General features: G+C 52.3%; 9 protein-coding genes across 9 annotated transcripts; 8 read left to right on the top strand and 1 right to left on the bottom strand.

Annotated features, from left to right (window-relative positions):
• Positions 1-545: 545 nt before the first annotated feature.
• Positions 546-2,107, top strand: J4E85_007362 (uncharacterized protein; the record flags this gene model as incomplete). Its single annotated transcript, XM_051471594.1, has 4 exons — positions 546-733; positions 782-1,207; positions 1,261-1,510; positions 1,559-2,107. The coding sequence occupies 4 exons, from the start codon at positions 546-548 to the stop codon at positions 2,105-2,107; spliced, it is 1,413 nt and encodes a 470-aa protein (XP_051324668.1).
• A 6,074-nt stretch (positions 2,108-8,181) lies between these two features.
• Positions 8,182-8,897, top strand: J4E85_007361 (uncharacterized protein; the record flags this gene model as incomplete). The annotated part of the gene is made up of 2 exons (XM_051471593.1): positions 8,182-8,222; positions 8,243-8,897. The coding sequence occupies 2 exons, from the start codon at positions 8,182-8,184 to the stop codon at positions 8,895-8,897; spliced, it is 696 nt and encodes a 231-aa protein (XP_051324667.1).
• Positions 8,898-9,661: 764 nt separating this feature from the next.
• On the top strand, positions 9,662-10,078 carry J4E85_007360 (uncharacterized protein; the record flags this gene model as incomplete). Its single annotated transcript, XM_051471592.1, has 1 exon — positions 9,662-10,078. The coding sequence occupies one exon, from the start codon at positions 9,662-9,664 to the stop codon at positions 10,076-10,078; it is 417 nt and encodes a 138-aa protein (XP_051324666.1).
• Positions 10,079-10,943: 865 nt separating this feature from the next.
• J4E85_007359 (uncharacterized protein) lies at positions 10,944-11,688 on the top strand (the record flags this gene model as incomplete). The annotated part of the gene is made up of 4 exons (XM_051471591.1): positions 10,944-10,967; positions 11,054-11,102; positions 11,142-11,567; positions 11,636-11,688. 4 exons carry the CDS (start codon positions 10,944-10,946, stop codon positions 11,686-11,688), a joined length of 552 nt encoding a protein of 183 aa, XP_051324665.1.
• A 310-nt stretch (positions 11,689-11,998) lies between these two features.
• On the top strand, positions 11,999-13,462 carry J4E85_007358 (uncharacterized protein; the record flags this gene model as incomplete). Its single annotated transcript, XM_051471590.1, has 1 exon — positions 11,999-13,462. The coding sequence occupies one exon, from the start codon at positions 11,999-12,001 to the stop codon at positions 13,460-13,462; it is 1,464 nt and encodes a 487-aa protein (XP_051324664.1).
• A 568-nt stretch (positions 13,463-14,030) lies between these two features.
• On the bottom strand, positions 14,031-14,700 carry J4E85_007357 (uncharacterized protein; the record flags this gene model as incomplete). Its single annotated transcript, XM_051471589.1, has 2 exons — positions 14,031-14,042; positions 14,143-14,700. The coding sequence occupies 2 exons, from the start codon at positions 14,698-14,700 to the stop codon at positions 14,031-14,033; spliced, it is 570 nt and encodes a 189-aa protein (XP_051324663.1).
• A 1,135-nt stretch (positions 14,701-15,835) lies between these two features.
• Positions 15,836-16,354, top strand: J4E85_007356 (uncharacterized protein; the record flags this gene model as incomplete). Its single annotated transcript, XM_051471588.1, has 1 exon — positions 15,836-16,354. One exon carries the CDS (start codon positions 15,836-15,838, stop codon positions 16,352-16,354), a length of 519 nt encoding a protein of 172 aa, XP_051324662.1.
• A 671-nt stretch (positions 16,355-17,025) lies between these two features.
• J4E85_007355 (uncharacterized protein) lies at positions 17,026-17,933 on the top strand (the record flags this gene model as incomplete). The annotated part of the gene is made up of 2 exons (XM_051471587.1): positions 17,026-17,521; positions 17,578-17,933. The coding sequence occupies 2 exons, from the start codon at positions 17,026-17,028 to the stop codon at positions 17,931-17,933; spliced, it is 852 nt and encodes a 283-aa protein (XP_051324661.1).
• Positions 17,934-18,624: 691 nt separating this feature from the next.
• Positions 18,625-19,437, top strand: J4E85_007354 (uncharacterized protein; the record flags this gene model as incomplete). Its single annotated transcript, XM_051471586.1, has 2 exons — positions 18,625-18,966; positions 19,018-19,437. The coding sequence occupies 2 exons, from the start codon at positions 18,625-18,627 to the stop codon at positions 19,435-19,437; spliced, it is 762 nt and encodes a 253-aa protein (XP_051324660.1).
• Positions 19,438-21,600: the final 2,163 nt, after the last annotated feature.

Below are 21,600 nucleotides of genomic sequence, written 5' to 3'. Positions count from 1 at the left end.
GGTGAGAGTGCCGCGAACCAGGTCCACAAGGCCGGGGTGTTGTTGAGACTCGGCTCAAACCATCTTCGGAGGCGCGATGGCCTCGTGGCGAGCATACGCGCCGACGCGACAAACACGTGAGCTTCCGACCTTTTGCCTTCGCTTAGTGGCACAAAGCTCGCCTCGAGCCACATAGCCGGGCGCGCAGCGAGTTCATGCATGGAACACGTTCTGTCGTGTTCCACAACCAATCGTAACCGTCAAGTTATCGGTGCAGGCGGGTCTGTAGCGGGCCTGTAGCGGGCTTTCGGCTCCTAGTATGCGACCTGGGCACCTGGGGTAGGGAAAAGGGCCGAACACAATCTGGGGAGGTCCAAGCTGTTTTGAGCCAACATCATCGAAACCTGTGGAGGTGAGGTATCTTCCTTCTATAAAGCTACACGGGTGTCGCACCCATCTGGAGATATCCGCAACGGTTACCGCAACACTGCAAGTTGGTTCCTTCCACTGCAGCTTCGTTCCTGCCACAACGCTGTCGCACCTGTCAAACCGCAGATCAGGACACCATGTCGTCGACACGCCACTCTCAAGATCCAGTCGACTTCAAAGAGATGGACAGCACTAAACATGTCGAGGTCACCGAAGATTTCACATGGACGAAGGATGAAGAAGCAAAGTTGGTCCGCAAGATCGACCTGTTTCTCCTTCCGACAATCTGGCTGATGTACCTGCTATCGTACATGGATCGCACAAAGTAAGTTATATTTCAAGTGACGTAGTAGCAATAGCTAACAAGATCTAGCATCGGAAATGCGAAAATCGCCGGTATGGCTGATGACCTGTCGCTCAGCTCCGAGCAATACTCCATCGCGTTGGTTGTATTCTTCGTTACCTACGTCGTCTTCGAGCCCCCTTCGAACATGCTCTTGGTTCGCCTCAAGCCATCCGTCTACCTGCCTGCCATCATGATCATTTGGGGAGCCCTGACATGCTGCATGGCCGTCATCCACGATTTCAAGCACCTTGTCGCACTCCGAATTCTCGTTGGTGTCTTCGAAGCCGGTTTCGCCCCGGGTATTCTTCTGATCATCTCATCCTGGTACAAGAAAGACGAGCAGTCGAAGCGCTTCGGTGTATACATGTCTGCGGCTATTCTCAGTGGCGCATTTGGTGGTCTTCTCGCAGGCGCCATCACTGGCGGCATGGAGGGTACTGGTGGTCTTCGCGGGTAAGGAACAAGCCCTGAACATTGAGAAAACCTCATGACTGACTGAGTAATAGATGGCGATGGCTCTTTATCATCGAGGGAGCTGCGACCATTGTTTGGGCGATGTGCGCATACTTTATCCTGCTGGACTTCCCCGCCAACACCAAGCGACTCACCGACCGCGAGCGCGCTATTGCTATCGCCCGCCTCAAGGAGGGCGGTGTCCAGACACATACCGAGGGCGATGAGAGGATGGGCAAGGGAAAGTCCTTCCGTCTTGCTATCTGCGACTGGAGGACTATCTCTTTCATCCTTGGTTACATGGTGAGTCATGTCGTGCGAATCATGATGAATTCGACTAACAAAGATCAGGTCATTGTCGGCTCCTCCACCCTTTCGTACTTCTACCCAACGCTCATGACCGGTCTCGGATACACCGACACAGTCACCGCTCAATACATGACCGTCCCCATCTACGCCGTCGCCTTCGTCTGCACAGCAGTCACAACCTACTACGCCGACGCCATCTCCAACCACCGTGGTCTCGTCATCGCAGGCTGGCTCGGTTTCGCACTCATAACCTCGATCTGCGTACTCTTCGTCTACGAATTCAAGGCACGATATGCGCTGCTTGTTCTCATGGCCGCTGGACTCTGGTCCTCCAACGCTGTATCGCTATCTTTCGCCAGTGCGACTTTCGGATCCATGCAGCCGGAAGTTAGGGCCATTGCGATTGCGCTTGTCAACGCGATGGGTAACCTTGCGCAGATCTACGGCGCATACCTCTTCCCTGCCGACGATAAGCCAAAGTACCTCATGGGCTTCGGCGTCATCTCTGGTATGCTGGGTCTTGGTATCGCAGTATACATCTCCCTTCACATCGCTTTGAGGAGGAAGGAGGGAATTACAGCATTCTTTTGAGATATCCCAGAATAGCTTTTGATAGGTGGCTGGATGTTACCAGTCATGCTTGTCATTATGTATATATTGTGACAGCGTTCGAATTTCATGGCAATGATCACACAGATGATCACAACAACGACCGCTTTTGTGCAGGTGATGAGTGACAAAACTGACACGTCTCCACCTCACATCAACAATGTACTGTGACCCTCTAGTTCCACATTCCAGAACGTCGCGGTCACGTTAAACCTGTAATATAAAGACAAGTCTAACCTCCCAGCAACACGACGTCTACTGCGATACAATTTCCCATACTGCCTGCTACATATCACAAGACACCTACAAGCAAATTCCGGTGACCCAAAGTCAACTCGACGAATCCGCATCTTTCGCAGCACAAACCACACGCTATGGGCCTTTTTAATTTCTTCAAAGGCAGCAAACCCCCACCCCCACTCTATCACCACGGCGAGCCCGGCAAAAACGAATGGTTGTCACCCATACCCGGTCCCAGGGATCCTGGAGGTATGGATCGTAGGAATGTAGACGCACGAGTAGCAGGGGAGGCGCGTGTAAAGGAATTTTATGAGAGGAATCCAAAAGGACTGGGCCAATTTAGAAGGCGCAGTGACACTCATGATATACCGTCTGAGGTACGGCCTTCTCGCAGACCTTCTCGCAGACCGCAAGAACAGCTGGATGAGTTGATGCGTATGGGTGTCGGTGGACCTTTGCACCGTGGAGACGATGGGCCTTTTGAAATACCTGATCACCTTCCTCCTTTGGACTTTTCAAAGCGAAAGAGAGATGAGCGTCGCGCGCGATTTGCGGAAATGATGGGGACGGGACGTCGCGACCCAGCTATTCAAGACCATAGTTTTGGGCGATGGGACAATGGTCTAGGAGGGGGACCAAGACCTAACGCTGGGTTTCCGGACCTTAGGGATGTGGGCCGTGGAGGCCCACCTGTTCCTGATCATAGTTTTGGGCGATGGGACAATGGTAGAGGGGGAGGAGGAGGAGGTCAAGAGGGTGGGCGTGGCCCGCGTTGGCCTGCTGGAGGTGGTAAGGCTTCTGCTTGGAACATGCATGATTGAGAGGAGATTGATGGGGTTGTCGTCGGGATATCAAACAGCAATGGAGATTTCGGAGACGTGGGCGGTAGGTGTCCTAGAAACTACTGAAATAGTATAACAAACGCATCTTTACGCCCATTTATTCAGTACAGTTGATATTTTCTATCTGCTTCTCTGACCACTTTCATTCGAACGAGGTCTAAGGCATAGGCTGTATGTTCAAGGTGTGCAGCTCGCTGCGCAACGTTTATGTAGCATCACTCAATTAACTCGTGATTGATAGATAAGCATTGTCACGGCGATCGAATGTTGATGGCGTCTGTAACATTTAGTCCAGCTGACGAGCGCAGCAACGTACGTGGCGTCACTTCACACCTCATCAACAACAGCACATGATCATTCTTCACAATCACAAGTTATAGTTGCTTCATATAAAACATCTCTCTCCCATGGTTAGTGCAGCTTACTACGATACCTCCTTCTACATCAATCTACAGCAAAACAGCTACTCAGCAACATCTCCGGCTTGACACTGACGTCAAAAACTAAAAACCACTTTCTCCAAACATGGATCCCTTCTTTATTAGGCGCCGCGGCAAATCTGGGAAGTCTTCCCGGGGGTATCCTTTCGGAGGGTATCCTTTCGGGAAGGCACAAGGCAAAAGTCATCTTTTCCCCACCGACGAAGAGAAGGCGGAGACAGCTCAAGCTTGGATGAAAGAGAGGACTAGATTACTTGAAAGGCACAATGAGCACAGGAAAGATCATGGTCTTGAGCCAATGCCAGCCGAACGGGCACAACGTTTCGTGCAGCCGCCGAGCGAGTTAGAGGCGTATATCTTCAGTCGATATCGGTCCAACAATGGGTTCAACAGCCCTCTTAACGGCCGTTTAAACAAAAGAGACCGATTCTCAGCGCAAGCGGAATACTACGAGTTGCTGACAGAAGCATATGGTGATGCGGAAGAGTGGGAGAAAGTCTACGCTGATCAGTGGGCCAAGCTCTTCAAAGCACCTCACTTTGGTAGAGGGGACGAACGCCGCAACATAAGGCCCGAATTCTATAATGATGATGACGAAGACGACGATTGTTATGGAAATGTAGAACGTGGAATGCCTCAAGGAATAGGCGAGCCAGTGGACGGAGCTGGAGGTTTTGGAGGTGGGGCTGGTATGCGTGTACCCGGTGGTATGGGCCCTGATATTCCCGGTGTGGGCTTTGGTGCTGGCTTCGGCGGTGGCAAGAGGCGTGGGCGTCGATAGTAAGCTCTGCCGTATTCATTCCAAAACAAAAACATCTTTGCTAGTAGTGATCATGCATGAATATCACTTGCGGTCTCCACAATCAGGTTCTGAAATCAGCAAGCCAGACCTCTCGCTCCTTCGCGGCAAATGCTCTTAATAGTGAATGATGTTCGTGTCATGATTGTATTCCACCCTGGGAACCGATTCAAAGTCCATGAATAATAGAAGCATACCTAGATATCTTGAATTGTTTGAAAGCATCCATTGATTGTTGTCTGTGCGACTTTGTTGTGACAGTTTACCGCATTCCTCTAGCCTTTAATGACGGAATAGTTGCACATCAATTTGGCCACGACATCCATTCATGACTGACTACATGAATAACTTCACAAATGACTCCAAGTATGACTCCATGTGTGACTCCATCGTTGACTCGAACGGTTTAATGCTCGCCCATTGAAGCATGCACTTGGAGTGCGAGAAGTTACTTCACATGTGCTGACCCTAAAATACCACGTCACCCGCTCCTTGCAACCTCGTAAAATATCCTGGAAAGATCTCTCAATCATCAACCATCCACTTACTGTCATACTCGCAACCGGGAGTACTGCATTCATCAAACATCATGCTTTCAGGCTTATTTTCTTCCCGGAATAAAGCCTACCCTAAAGCCACAGCGGAAGGAAAGAAGTCAAAACCACCCAAAAGCTCCTCTGAGAAGACAACGAGAGACCGCAGATCGGACAAGCGCAAGTCATCAAGCCGCGTATCGGTCGAAGGGCCGATGTATCCTGAAGCACCTATGCCACCGGTTTCGGGTGATGCATGGACCAAGTTCGCAACAGATTCAGATCATAGTAGCTCGCGACGAGGCCACTATACATCTTCTGCACACCGATCGCCAAAGGTCGCCCGCGATAGCTCAAATACTCGGAGTCGGGTCGACGAAGAGTATGTGTGCACGTCGTCTCAGCGGGATGGCGGCGTAGCAGGAAGCAGCAAGAGCCGTCATAAGCAACGCGACCGCAGCGATAGGCATGCAGAAGACGACAATAGCCGACACTATAGCTCTTCCCACCGATCAGAGAATCTAGGCGCAAGTCACGCCTCATCCGCTCATGGCTATGGGAGGCACCAGGAGTACGATGGGTACGATGCAGAGTTCCACAGAGGCTATAGCAACGAGGATACTTCACCCGAGGCTTCATTCCCCAGAGGAGGCGCTGCACGCTGGAGAGAAGCAAAGGAGGAGACCATGACCGGTGCCAAAATAGGCAGAAATGGGGTTCCGAAGTACGGTCCGACTAGAGAGCGTCTTTATCCCCAGCGCGAGGGCTGGTACAACATTATAAATGTCTCTCCGAGCTGGAAGGGGAACCCAGGCGCAGATTGAACTTGACGGAATTCTTGGTGGTTGTATTCTAGAAGACAGGATCTTATGCTATCGATCTATATATTCCAAAGTATACCTTAAACATGGATATCTGCAATGTCGAATTTTGCATGCCCCCTTGAGCTCTGCTGCTAAAGTTTAAATGAGACTCGATAATATCGATGCACCGTGTCACTTGTTGGCGACAGGTAGTAGCAAGACTGGTGATGAATGACGGTAGGAGACGTAGCTAAATCAAGCTCGACCTATGCTCAAAGAACTCTCGTGGTTGTTACTCATACCAAGTACGTAGTGTGATTCACGCGTCGCTTCTGTCACCCGTGAGTCTTGCGTTACTCACTAAGATATCGATGCTGTCAAATTCTCCATTGACACAATAAGTGAAGACGGTTTAGGACTCCATGACTTGCATATAGTCAAGGGTGACGATTCATATGAAGCTCATTCAAATATGCCGTGGGACACCTTGCTTTCTCGGTCGCTGTCCAGCATGCTGTCTTTCTGATAATCTGAATCCGAAAAATTCTTTGATGCACAAACTCCCCGCAAGTTAAAAATGAGCTTCTCCGCGACCCATATAGACAAAAAAGAAAGTAAATGGATCCGCGACGAAGAAAAAGGCACTGAACGCAGAAAGCTTCGCGTCAAGAAACCTGAAGACTTCCACAACGACAGAACGAAAGGTTCTAAAGCAAAGAGTCGCGAATTAAGTCCATCTACGGCTAGTATACCGGCATCAGTTGCCCCACTGCTTTCACCTGCCGTACATGCACGAAGCGCGAGTTCAGCAAGTGCGGCACCAAGCCATATCCAAAGGACGACCTACTCACGACCCTTACCCGGGATCGTAGCTTACAGTCAACATGCTGTGAGACCCGTCAGTGGCGCTCAAACTCAAGGACCCACAAGACTGAATCTCACGACTCCATCGCACACCGAGAGCGTCGCTCATAGTACTCATAGCACCTACCCCGGGAGCATGATTAACGACGCTAAGAGTTATGTGAGCACCAGCAGTGCCGTGCAAGATACCGTACCTCCAGTCCGTCATTCACATCCTCCGCAAGATGTACCATCACCGTCCCAAAATTCGAATGGCTCTCGCACCCCAAGCGTTGCAAGTGTAGCTCCGAGTACGGCCCCGAGGAGGCACCCGGCTGTGCTTCCGTCAAGAGATAGCTCTCGCGCACCGAGTGCTGTAGATGCCACTCTCAGCAAGGTATCCGAGATATACCCGTCTTTGCCCCCGTCCCGAGATAGCTCTTGCGCCACTCAAAGCAGGGTACCTGGAAGCACGGCACCCGCGTCGGAGTCAAGACTTCTAACGTATCGCGCCCCAAGCGTTGTGACCGTCACATCAAGTACGATATCGGACCAGCACCCGCTTTTTCCTGCGTCAACTGCTTCAAGCGTGATACACAATTTGCAGCCGTCTCGTTCTCCGAGTGTCGCTAGTGTTGCCCGAAATACAGCACGGGAGGACCTTCGTGTATTACCTACGCCTGCATCTAGGAGTTCTAGTATCGCGCCGAGCGGCGTTAGCGTCAGAAAAGAATCGTCGGAATACTTGCAAGAGAGACACTCCCGGGATCCTTCGCGAGCACCGTCCCTACAACCTCAATCTTCACGAGCTCCATCTTCTCGAGCTCCATCGTCGCGAACGGCTAGCGTAGTACCAAGCATTCGAAGCGAACATATTAGCAGCACTATCAGCGAAGCTCAACTCCGCGCCCATGAAGACTACGCCAAATCGATAATCAGCTGCGGTCCAAGCGAAGTGGGAAGCAGTACGAGGAGCCGCAGACCAAGTGATGTTCTGCCCAGCGAAAGATCTACCTCTTCAGTCTCCCAAAGAGCCCCCAGTATCGCTGCCAGCACAAGGAGTACCATCAAATTGGGTCGCAGTGAGCGAGATAGTAGTATTGCTTCGAGATCCAGAAGTCATATCGACGAAAATGACTATGAGTCAAACATGCAACTCGTATCAAGTTCGAAACGAGCCTCAAGTATCAAATCTGGTCGGACTGAGCGAGGCATCAGCTCCGCGTCGAAAGCCAGGAGTCATATCGACGTCAATGACCATGAGTCTAGTGGCGAACGCGCGCCTACATCGAGACGAGCCTCGAGTAAAGCAAGCAGCTTTAAAAGTAGCAGACAAGCGTCTCGTGATGACCGTGGTCGCAGTACTACATCTCGCACTAAAGGTTCCTACGATGAGTCAGCTGGAGTGAGAGTAACTTACAATAAGCATGAAGAAGCCAGACCCAAGAGTCAATCTCGCTCGGTCCGAAGCAGGTCGGTTTCGAGATATCGCAGTGACTCAGTATCAAGCATCGAAACCGTCCGGCCAGGCAAAGACAATGCTCTGGTAGCGTACCATGGCAACGCCCTTCATACTGCCGAAGCTTCGAAAGATAATGTGCGTCTTCGATCATCCAGGCGCAAGAAGAAACCCGACATCGATGTTCGTTCGTATGTTGGCAGCGACAACGTGACCGTAGTTCTCCCGGACCCTTCGGAGGTCAGCAAAGCGGGGCCCGCACCTGGATCGCGCGATCAGCAGAAACAGCAGCAGTATCTTGATGAGTACCAGAAGTGGCAGCAGCAAGAGCGACAAAGTCAGCAGCAGTATCAGCAACGGCAACAGTACCAGCAACAGTACTCGCAGCCTGACCCGCATACGTATCCGCCCCAGTACCAACAACAACCGCAGGCGTCTTACCCTACTTGGGGCACACCAGGGGGGTATCCGCAATATACAAACCAACAGTATGCGTACCCGCCATACCCGGACCCACGATATACCTATCCTCAGCCCACCGCTCAACCATCTTATCCAACCGGGGGTGCACGTTATCCGTCGCCGTACGTGACACCTACGCCTCAATACGAAACGGGGTATGAGAAACTGGGCGAAGAATTTGAGCAAGGTCGGAAAAGCGGTCGCTTGCCCAAGGCCCGGGATAAGCGACGTGAGAAAGTGGAGCGGCCTAGGAGGACAACTCGCCTAGGGGCAAAGTATGAAGAGCCACCAGAAATATACGAATCGAAGTACGATGATGGCGAGTTCCCTGACCGTTGGTTTGATAATTAGGCTTGATGGATATCGGTGGTTGAAGGGGTTGAAGGTTGAAATGCAATAGGTATGATATGGCGTATGCTGTTGCGTAAAGCAGGAACGATAGTCGCAAAATAGGTGCTGGGCCATCTGGGAATGTCGAAGTAGAGGAAAGCGTAGAGTTGGTAATCAGGTAGACTCATCGATGTGTATGTTGACCGGCTTGTGAGTCACTTTGCGTTAGTCATGCAGAGCATCTCGTTTGATGTAGAATTAACTTACCCTTGCTATCATGCTCTAGACGGCCTCTCGAGGATCTTGCACTTCGCGAAGTCAACACGTATTGTACTGCGGAGTGATGCGTACAAAGCTACTCATAGCTGCCGGTGTGATCGAGATCGCCGTGTATGTTACTCAACGTTGCAATGGAAGGGACAGATCAATAGAGAAATTGAAGCCAGTCACTGAAGTTGACTCCAGTATAACATATATGCAAAGGCCATGAGTGCCCTGACCGTGAACTTTCTGGAAAACGTTTGTCGCACGGCCTGCCAATGCTGTCAATAACATGCCCATCCAATGTCGACCCTTTGAATGCACAATGTCACATACCGTCTGCAAAGAGCGCACACTCAACTCCATGTACCTATAAATGCCACATCAGGGTACCAGGTCTTTCTCCATAACACATCATACAGCCCCTAATTCGATATCCGCTTTTGTTGGAAGCACTTTCTCGACCTACACTATCAGTCAAGACTCGTATACCCTCATCGAAGAAGTCATCCATCAATATCACGATGCCGACTTTGAAAAAAGATGCAAATGCAGTTACAGGCCCAGCTATAAAGCGGAACGTCCAGGACATCGGCAAATCCAAGACTCGGGGACTATACCAAATCCGCCCAAAAGTTGTCACCAAGAAGACCAAGACCTTTAGCCTGGTGAGCAAGAAGAATGGGCCTAAACAGGAAAACGCAAATGTCCAGGAGAATGAGCGCTACACTGAAACCGAAGCCGAAAGGGTCGCTAGGCAGGACTACAAGAGAGCCGCAGAGAAGCGCGAAGCTGAGCACGGGCGCGACTCGGTCCGCAAGCACACTTTAAAACCTCAAGAGTACAGTGCCGCCCCTGGCCAAAGACAGTTCAAGAACAGATCGGTGTGCGAGACCAGGGATTACAATCTATCGGGAGAGCAGATTGGGGAATTGCGTTGACTAGACGTGTGAGGGTGGGTGGGGGAGCCTTGAGTGCCGGCACTCTCGACATCTTGCTATTATTATGGGCGATCATGGGTTCTGCAGCTTTGCGTTTTGTTGTTTGCGGAATATGGTTCGAGTTCGGAGGCGTTTGGCGTACGGTGGATCGCGCTGGTGTCCATTATATCAAGGGTATCGTCGATGGATAGGATATCACGAAGAACTGTGATTGTTAGTAGTAAATTTGAAGATTGCTGCATATTCACCGTTTGAGTCGTGGTCCATATAGTGCCACTGCGCTTCTCCAGGCCAAAGCATTCCTTTTCCACTCGTCGACGATCCTAAACAGCAGCTCTTTCTACCGACGCCAGCTTCGACATCCCATAAGTGCGTCTTCTGTACATCATCGCATTCCTGTGTCCATAGTGTCAACAGCATGGGCTTCTTCAAGCGACTCTTCGGGGGAAGTAGGACGCCACCTCCCATTCACTTCGGTAAGGTATTCAGGATAGCCTACTAGTTCACTGCTAAATAAGCAGGTTCATATTCTGCATACGGTGGATACGATGGATACCCTGCATATGGAGGGTATCCTACATATGGAGGATATCCTGGATACGAAGAACCAAGACGCAGAAGGAACGCGTACGATGTCGGTTACGATTCCGATGAGAGCCATGGTGGTTATCGATATGGTGGTGCTCGGCGACGATACCGCAATGGATCAGGAAGACGTGGTAAGTGACATTTCCGTGAGCTGTTTCCGCGCCCAGTGTTGGATCGATACTTCCTCTTCCATTGTCCCGACAGTCATCATGCCTCAGTATAAGATCGTTGTGGCTGTTTCTTCCTTTATGTACCCACCGCATTCTCATCAAGCACCATGGCACGAACGAAGAAGTACTGGGTACGCAAGCATGTCCCATCAATTTGGGAAGGATGGAGCAACAGTCGGCGAGCTCATCAAATAGATCAGAGAGCGAAACACTCTAGGCCACACGAAGAGATGATGGGAACGCCAACTCGTACAATCTGCCATGTAGTAAGCAGAACCGATAGGAAAGAGCTGACCATGAGACAGGCAACCCGGCTGGTGGTCCGCCAGGCTTCGTACCCGTTGGCAATAATACCAATAGGGGCAACAGTGGCAACGTTCCAGCGCCGCAGCGTGCTCATAACGCACCGAACCAAGCACCACCAGCTCGAGGTCCGGAAGTTCAGGGCCAAGGTCAGGGCAATGCTCAGCCGCCGCCGCCGCCGCCGCCGCCGCAGCAGCAGCAGCAGCAGCAACAGCAACAGCAACAGCAGCAACAGCAGCAGCAGCAGCAGCAACCCGAGTTCCACCAAATGCCCGCTATGAACAACGCTCGCGGCCCACAACCCGCAGAGGCGGATCCTCATCTGCAACCAGGAGAGCAGGCCGAATTTGGCGAGCGGCCAAGAGGGCAGGGCCGAAGCGAGTATGCTGATGCTGAACCCGCTGCTCCTGATGGCGGGCGGGGCGGAGGTGCGCCTGACGATAGACCGCCTCAGCACCCGTGGATGCCAGAGACGCGGTTCTATAATCAGCAGCAGACGCGAAGAAGAAGATAATGATGATGACGCAAGGTGAAATGAAGATGGAATGAAGAGGATGGGTGATGAGAGTGGAAGGTGCGCTGAGCGCTCAAGCTGGTATGATTAGCTATCTCTGTAATATGCATCTCGATATGTCTTCTTCGAACCGACTGCAATGCATCGTGAACAAGTATCCGACAGCGCGCGTGGTGTGATGACAGTGACGAGACGTGAAAGAGTGAGGGTGAAGGAAGGTTGGTGCGGCGGCGACACGGGAAGGTCTGGCCGCGGGCTTATCGATTAGGCCGCGCCCATCTCCAAAATTTCCACCAGCAGTCCGACACCAACAACACCGCCAGACACCGCCAAACAACGCCCACGATGCCGAAACGAAAGCGCGAGACGACTGCCGCCGCCGGGAACCTCCCCCCTCCCGTGATCATGAACCCCGCGAAACAAGCCAAGTACTGCCAGAAGCGCCTCGAAGATGCGCAAAAACCGCTGCTCCAAGCTCTGCGCCATGCTTCACAGCTCGAGCGCCAGAAGTACAGTCGCAGGAAGAAGTACGCGACCAAGAAGGGACAGAAAGAGGCAGTATTCCGCCTGAACGCCGAGTACAATGTTCTCAAGGCGCTCAACTTGGAGCAGCTGGGCGACCAGCATTTGCGCAAAACTTTGTCACGGGTCAAAAGTTTGAAGGATGCGGAGCCACTACAGGAATACATCTCGGGTATTAGAGAGGGAAGCAAGGATACCAGCACTCTCAATGTCACCGCGAGAATGTTCAAAGTCGTACAGGTGAAGAAGGCCGTGGATCAGGTTATCGAGGACCTGAAGGGCATACTTGGGGTGGACAAAGCCAAGGACAACGAAAAGGTGGAGGAGATCGTTAAGGAATATACCACAGAGGAGATGAAGAAGCACAAGGAAGAGAAGATGGCGAGGAAGGCGCAGAGGGTGAAGGCTGCTGACAAGGACGACGTCGAGATGAAGGACGCGAGCGACGAGGCGGACGATCCGTACATGGCCTTCAGCGCGCGGATAGCTGCGCCGTCCTCGGGAGAAGAAGACAACGAGGGCTCGGTATCCGGCGATGAGCGACCGCCTAGTATCGCAGACAGCGAGAGCGAACACGACCCTGACGCCGATCTGGAAGCTGCGAGCGACAGCGAGGACGAATCGGAGGAAGTCGCACAACCAGACGACACGAGCGACGACGACAAAGAGAACAGCGATACTGTAGCCATCTCGCGATCAGTAGCCCCTGCCTCCGACGAGTCGGCCGATTCAGCCTCAGCCTCAGACTCAGACTCCTCCGAAGCCGCTCTACCAACGAAAAAGACCAAAACCAAAGCCACCCTCGAGAAGCCCACCTCCTCCGCCTTCCTCCCCGCCCTCAGCCACGCCGCCTACTTCTCCGGCTCCGAATCCGAAGCCTCAGACCTAGACGCCGACAACGCACCGCGCAAAAACCGCCGCGGCCAACGCGCGCGCCAAAAAATCGCCGAAGCGAAATTCGGCGCAAAGGCCAAACATCTCGAGAAGCAACAGCAGAATGTGAAATTCGATCCCAAACGTGGCGCCGTTGCCGGTGACGACAAGCGACAGCGACGGGGCAAGCCGCTGGGTGGCCGGGGTGTGCAGCAGAGTGGAAGCAATGCGGAGCCGTTGGGCAGGAAGGATGATAAGAAGGATAGGAAGATGGGGCTGGGTGTTAAGAGGGATGATAAGGGTGAGTTGCATCCTAGTTGGCAGGCGGCGAAGTTGGCGAAGGAGAGTAAGAAGTTGAAGATTGATCTTGGGGGTAAGGGGCCTGCGGCAGGGAAGAAGGTGGTTTTCGATTAGGTTAGATACCCCAGAAAAGTTTGCGCGGGTGGTTTGTTAATGAGAGGGCTGTTTCGTGCATGATGCGTCGTAAGGGTCATTGAGATCTTGTTCGTGTAAAATGGGTGTCTAGCAGAGGTATCATTCAGCGTCACTATGAAGATGTCAAAAAGATTCTCTGAAGAGAAGGACGAGAAGCTGAGTCTTTACGCATTACGCGACATGAACTAGCTATGCTACGGTATACGTCTGCCTAAGCCATACCATCGTTTTCAACCCTCAATCCTAAGACCAACCATCGAACCCTTCATGTCAACGGTTTACTCATCGATGCGCAAACGCACAAACGACCGAGGACCAGCTCACCGCATCACCGGCACAACTGCGGGCAGTAGTCCTGACAAGTACCGCGATACCGTCCATGCCGACCGTCTTCAACCAGATACCTCTTCATCCTGTTGAGGCATTCGTGGCGGCAGTAGTTTGTTCTGCACTTATGGTTCTACGGCAATCTTAGTCAGTGCGAGGAGGGGAGGGCGATGGGGGAGTGTGGAGTGGCGGGTGGTGGGTTTGACCCACTCTGAAGCAATCATCGCGCATCCTCTTACATTTTGTGCAGGGGAGATCGGCTTTGTTGGGGGAGTCCTGGCGTTTGTTAGTATACACGGGTTGGAATAGGAAGGGGTGGACGAGGGGCTTACGGCGTCGATGTCGTCTTCGTTGGTGTCCTCTTCGTCGGTCTCGTCGCGAGACAGAACGGTCTGAGCGACACACTGGGGCGCAGCTCCACCGATACAGGTCTCGGTGGCTTCGCAGACCTTGGTGTTAACCCACTTGCGGCCATAGCAGCGTTGGATGATGTGCCGCTTGATCGGATCGAGGTAGGCGCACTGCTGGGTGCCTTCAAGACAGACTTGTTGTCTGGATGAAATCTCGTTGGCGGCGACAGCAGAGGTCTTGTCCTTGTCAGCGATCTCACCGTTGATGGTCGCGAGGGTACAGTGAGGTGAAGGGTCTGAGTTACAGATGGCCCCGACATTGCAGATCTCGTGGTCGACCCAGTTGTGATTGATGCAACGCTTGATGGAGTGGCGGCCGAGAAGGATGATCGGGAGGATGGAGCACTTCTCGTCGCCGTTGTGACAGTCTCCGCTGGCGGCAGATCCGGTGATGTCTTCGGAAACACCAGTGATGACGGCGCCTGAGGCGATCTCGAGGACACCCATGAGAGCAAGGAGGAAGATGGCGAGGAGCTTCATTATGAGCCGGTAGTGTGTAGGGGTAGGAAAGTGATCAAGAAAGCAGTGTATGGGATGCTCAGAGTAGATTTTTGAGGAGGATATATTCGAGAGAGTTTGAGATATACCAAGCTACTGGCTATAGGCATAAGAAGAATCTGCACTGAAGTTGGCCCACCAAAATCCAGGTGAAGGCGAGGAAACACGTCACAAAGTCGCGCGCTTTTCTCTAAACTTGCTCATGGGTGACGGCTGGTCCTTAGTATGTCATAGTGGAAAAGGGTACTGAAAATTGCTCAGCAAGGCCCGCCCTTGGTCGCTATGGAATGCCGCGTGATGTTCATCCATTTCGCCCTCGCACTGACTTTGGGCCGGAATACGACGGAGCATTTCTTAAAGTTGCAATGCCGCTTTCCAGATCATTGTGCGGATCTCAGATGCGTCCTAACAGCGCGTCGAGTTGTTTTGAGGCTGTTTGTTGTCGCTTTGAGATAATGGCGTGGTCGTGGTCGCGTGGTCACGTGTTACCGATGTCGCGTGTCGATCGGCTACACCGCGATTGGCCGCGGCCCTCTCTTCCATCTCATGCTGTGTTGGCACCCCGCTCAAGGGTCAAACTGAACATCCATTTGAAGCAGTCAACGTACGAATTGACATCGTCCGTGAATTTTTCGAAAGTACATGCTAACACTAACGTCAATTGGGGTAGACCAAATCGATTTTTCACTGTTTAAGGTGCTCGCGACTCCCCGCACCACATCCGTCAAAGACATGTCGCAAGAAGAAGGAGAGCCTCCGGAATGGAGGCGCGGTTATCCCACGGGAGTTAATGAGCTCGCAGGGCTTGTGGGGTTTGCTCGAGAGCGATCGTGTCCATTGGCTAGGATTGACGGATCCCGCAACGGGCATGACTTCGTGAAAGAGCAACGTGGACGAGAAGATATTCCCTCTCCATTCATCCTATTGGGCATGGCGATCCTTTCGTGAAGGTCGACTCATTGGAGGTCTTGAGACGGGCGATTTCCAGCAACAGCGAGGATGTTGAGACGTTGTACTTCCCGGGCCAGGTCCATGTCACAGAGTCAGTCATCTAGCGCGTAGCGCCACCAGCGCTGCAAACATTCCAATAAGCTGACGAGGTACCTGCTACAGCCAAATGATAAAGGTAATCACCGACGCTCCATTGGAGTTCCGAAAGAAGGTCTGCAACATCTATTGCGGCGATCCATCGCGCAACAAGGCGCTAGAAATCACAGACGAAACTGTTGTTGCCATGATCGAAGCGTTGCCGAACCTAGAACACGTGCGCATAGATGGTGCACCCAAACTTACCGACCGCACGCTTTCAGCATTGCTGCGTTGCGATGGAATACGGGCGATAACCCTAACCACAACCCGCGATCAGCCAAACACGTTGAAGAAAGAAACGCTGGAAAATAGTCCATGGCCACCAGAGCTGTTGTTTTTCGAGCTTAGCGGCCAGCAGCTGCCCGGGGATATTATCGACTACTTCGAGTATTGGAGTAGCGAGAAGAGAAGCGCAACACTCGGGGCGAGCCTGGAGATTGTTTACAACTTCGGACCATACTACATTTTCTGGCGTGACGGGTTCCCACGGTGGATCCAAGACTACGATTTCCAGAAATGGGGGGCATGGGATCCTGATTTCGACTAGATGTAGTGGCTCCGCGCGTATAGGACGGACGTGTCCGGCCGTATTCAACATCAACTCGAGAGAATTTTGATTACGCGTAGCTGGCTTTCGTGAGATTGTTTCGTACCATACCCCTCAACGTTATCTCGGCCGGGTGGCGCAGTACAACGCGTCTGTGTCAATAAAAGCCCCTGAACTGCGCCTCAAGATTATCGCTCAAGTGGGGCTGTCAGAGCCTAGCTCATCCGGAAGGGAGCATCCGCGTGCCAAGTAAAGCTTAAAGAAGCTTGACATCCTCCGTATAGATGGTGAACGCCTCATCCAAACCGTTGCATTTGTTGGAGTTTGACATGCCAGAGGTTGAACGTGGTCGAATGGAAGCGAACGTGATTGCAGTAGCCTCTCGCTCCTGGCCATCGTGGCTGCTTTTTGCCGAATACGGAGAGAGCGGCACCGCCTCACCGCCTCACCGAGATTGCGCCACGTTTCAAAGGTCCGGCCGTTCACATTTGTTACGCATCGTGGGCCATCTCGAACAGATCTAGCTGCAGATGTAGTGGACCGATTGATGCGTAAGAGGGGCATAAGTAGATCATTGAATAAATACCTCACCCCACTTCCATCCACATTGACAGACTTCATACAACTTCTACCAACTTCTCACACTACCCAACATCCACAGCATACTCACCATGGGTTTCCTCAGCGAATTGATCTCCGACTTCACCAGCTCTGGCAAGCAAGACCAACAGCAGCAACAGCAGCAGCAGTCAGGCTATGGCCAATACCCACCCCAACAACAACAGCAGGGCTACTCACAGTACCCTCCCCCACAGCACTCTCAGCAACCACCACCAGTCTCACCACCATGGTACGCTGAGTGGGATCAACGCGAGAACCGTTGGGTCTTCGTGAACCAGCAGAACGGCGAGCGAACTTTCCAGTACCCCGGACCCGGCTACGCGCAACAACAGGGCAACTACGGTGCTCCCCCACCACAAGGCGGTTATGGCTACGGCCAGGACGGCTACAGCAACCAGGGCGCATACCAACAGAGCGCATACGATCCGACTCGTAGTGGCCAACAACAGGAAGAGAAGAGCGGCGGTAATGGCTGGAAATACGCCGCAGCCGGTGTCGCAGGTGTTGCAGGCGGTGCACTGCTGATGCATGAGAGCGACAAGATCGGTACGTACCCTCTACTCACCCAATCTACCTACATCATCGCTAACACCCCATCGCAGAAGACGGCTGGGACAGCGCCAAAGCCAACGTATCCAACGGCGTCGACGAATTTGGTAACGACGTCAGCAACTTCCCCGAAAACGCCGCGGGCTGGACCGGCGAGCAAGTCGGACGCGCCGAGAACTTTGGCGACGACGTCGAGCAGAAGTGGGATAACGGCGTCCAGGACGTGGAAGACTTCCCGGAGAACGCAGCGGAGTGGACGGGCGAGAAGGTGCAGGCTGTGGAAGATATACCGCAGGATATTGAGAATAAGTGGGATAATATGACGGAGGGTGTGGAGCAGTTTGGTGATAACATGGAGAATGCGTATGATGAGGGGAGGGACGAGCAGAGGTATGATGATGAGTATTGATATGGATGAGATATGGAAGGGATTATGGGAAAGGAATGCAAAGCTAAGCAATGGAAAGTCCAATGTTGATCAACAAATTGGACCGTGTTAGTTGCAACGTGCATTCTCGTAAGGTTAATTCCAAGGCAGACTTCTTCAATCCGACACGTAGACTGTGCGAAGTAAAAGCGAATGTAGAGCCGAGTACGAGAGCACCGAAAAGAACAGATCAATCTTCTGTTGTCGAAGTAACCGTACGTGGCGTTGGTAGCGAACTCGGGTCCAGGATCCATTTGCGAAACAACACCACAACCCGGCGTAGTCGCTACGACGACGTCAGGATCTGCCTAGACTCCGCTCCAATACACTGCAGCACCAAGTGTATCCGCGCGAATGATATCTGCGCATTCTTCTTTCATCGCACGCGCTGCACGGGCTTGGCGGTCGGGTTGCGGTCGTAGAAATCGGACGCGGGATGCCTGACGGAGGCGCAGTCGTGCGTTTTGGCATGTCTTACTCGGGTCCCGTTCCAGCATGCGGTGGGAGGAACGCGGTGAAAAGCTACCCCGCCCAGCTTTATCGTAGTTGTATATAGAAGTCGTGGCCTGCCAGCCTTGTGCTTCATATCATAATCATCCTTCCATCTCGACCTCTATCCTTTCCAGGTTATCAATCATAGCCCCATCCTAGCGCTACCGTATACGATACAGCCATGAGTTCATCGATCCTCTCCAAGGCCTTGCAAGCCACGTCCCTCCTGGCGTCGACAACCCTGGTCGCTCTCTCGATTGCAACGATCGCCCTCGTCACACACTACAGCGAGTCGATGGACGCCAGCTATCCCGAAGGCAATTACACGTATTACGGACCCGTCGGCTCACCCGCACGCAGGGCGTACTGGGAGGAGTATGATGCCGGAAACAGAGACTTCAACAAAGTCTACATGCAATATGTGACGAGCAACGACATCTGGGTCTTGGTGAGCGGTTGCGTTGGGTTGGTCGCCGGAGTCGTGGGGTGGCTGACGGTGGCGTTCATGCTGATGAAGAAGAAGGTATGTCTAATTACCTCCAACCTCTAGAGGCCCTGCTGATAACTGCTCCAGAACCCCAAGACCGCAGGCTCCCGCTTCCCCTGGGTACTAGCCTGCTCGATCTTCTTCGGTCTCGCCGCGTTCGCCATGTCACTAACCTCCACAATCATAACCTTCGAGACCAAGAAACGTCTGGAACGCGAGGCCTGCGTACCAAGTGCTGCATACTCGTATTACAACCCGTATTTCGACTGCACGCGCGAACTAGCTGCTTGCAGTATATTCGAGATGCTTTCCAGGGGACACGATGATCACAGCCAACAAATATGCAGTGAAGCGCAGGCGAGCAGGAGGATGTTGATTCCCAGTTTGGTCTGCGCGGTGGTGCTTGTCAGCACGTGGATTGCGCAGGCTGTTGTGAGTAAGAAGGGAGCTGATGCTGAGGCCGACAGGAGGGTACAGGACTTGCAGGAGCAGGAACAGACAGAGTAAGCGGCTGGAAATAGTGTATGAGCGTATGGAATATGGTATCAGGGAAAAGGTGCAAGGTGCTGCGCATTTGAGAGCGATCCGTGGCCTGCTAACTGCAAACGAGGGTCGGACGTGCGCGACGGCTAGTATATAGACTATGAGGAGATCGTGACAATGAATCGTTTAAGCGTCTCCAAACATGATCTAAAGAACCAACAATGTATGGTCGGACAATGACATTTGACCTTTGTGGTTTCGTAATAGTCTAAGCTCCTCGATGACCTTGTTGCACGCTGATGTGTGTCGTGCACATGATGTGATGGCTGTCGTTACTCTTTCTCAATTGTATGTCTTCCAGGATTGCCTTGTCGATCTCGTGGTCCCCTGCAATCGTAGTCATGGAGTGCCGTCTTGTGCTTCGGCCCGTCATACCTTTGGTTGTAGCTCTGGGGTCGAGATGACTATGATACGTTGGTAGATGAAAGCTCTGGAATCTAGTTGAGGCCGATTTGTCGTTCGACGACTTGGGGAGAACGTGAATGAGAAGGCTGTCGAAAGATTTGCGCAGCGGGGGCAGGTTGGCAACCACGATGCCCACGGAAACTTCCGTCATCGACCAAATAGAGAGTGTGACCGACTCGTAGTAAGCCTCTTTCATACCCTGAAGCCGCTGGAAATCCCAAAGCTTCATCACGGATATGGCTGTACACCTGTTGCTCGTCAGTCTTTGCTCTTGGCTATCATGGGGTTGAGGGAATTACACTAAAGACATAAGAAAGACAGCCCGCACACTCCACTGTGTACGGCTACTGAGCCGGACAGACCGGAGATATGCGATCGGTGCTGTCGCATACACCAGGTCTGTGATGATGTTGGAAATGGCTTGGGTATATGCAATACCTATGCGCACTACCGGCGACCAGCACTCTTTGTCGGTAATACGTATGTCCCATCTCGATGCCAGAGGTCTGCAGAGACCAAAGTGTTGTATCACGGGTAGTAGGAAATTGAAGATGGTAACGAAAACGATCGTTGCCTGTTGGAACCAATTGATGTCAGTGCTTGGTTCATATCGAATATGGTCGTAGTGCACTCACCCATATGACCAAACGATATCGCTTCGAGAAATTGAGTGCCAGGAGATATGTGCAGATGGAGAGCTTGACGATCCACATGGCATAAACATTCAGGAGTTGACTGGCAAAAACGAGACGATTTTGGTAAACCATCTTCTCCACGGTATCCGGCTGCCAAAAGGGATCGCCCAGAAGACGGCCTGCACCGTGAAAGGCGGAAACGATGGAAACGGTCATAGCGGAGTTGTTCATCGCCTGTGCGAGTTGGTTAGCTACGCATGAACTTCGACCAAGGGTTTTCGCTCACTTACTACTCCGACAATCATCAACCAGTCGCTCGCTCGCATCCACGGAGATGCTTTGAACCTGATCATTATTCGCCAACCAGCGAAAACGGTGCTAAACACAATCATGCAAATCGAGACAACAATGAGTTCGAGGTGCGTCGTAGGCAAGTTCTCGGCATCTTCCATCTTGGTGGCGTATCTGGCACCTGATGTGCAGCAGTAAGGTTGAAGAACGAAAGGTGGAAGCCAATTGCGGCCACATAACGAAACAAGGCAATCATTGCTAACAGTTCAAGATTACGGACATGCATCTTTCTCTGCCTAGGAGGATGCGTGCCCCAACTGTTCTTCCTGTGTAAACCTTGTCAGCGATTTATCCGTCGCATGCTGAGTACTGGTCCATCGAGGCACAGTACACCTTGACATGGTAGCAGTACTATCGATCACACGTAAGCTTTCGTCCCGGCGAATTTGTTCGCCTTTTCTTGGCGCATATGGTGTTTGTCGACCGTTTCTCAGTGGCCACAGGGCATTTGCCAGGCCAGGCACTCCAGGGGAGCAGAGATCTCGGATATTTTTACCATTACTTGTGGGTAGGCCATGTCGATATCAAAACACGCATAGCGCGCGTATGCATGGCAGGTACCGTTGTCAATGGCTGTGCTGGCACCTGCGTGAGTCCGAGGACGTGTGCGTTGGGTAAACAGTAAGATTTCTGGATTACACCCGGGGGCTGACGATTGCGTTCGTGTCTTTGCTTTCGCTATACGACTGCTGGAATTGACACCATTGAAGCTGCATCAAAGCAAGGAAGACATCTG

Source organism: Alternaria conjuncta, assembly GCF_024043145.1.
Source record: "Alternaria conjuncta strain BMP 0040 chromosome Unknown scaffold_10, whole genome shotgun sequence".
Taxonomy (NCBI): Eukaryota; Fungi; Ascomycota; class Dothideomycetes; order Pleosporales; family Pleosporaceae; genus Alternaria; species Alternaria conjuncta.
This window is presented reverse-complemented; position numbering and strand designations above follow the sequence as displayed.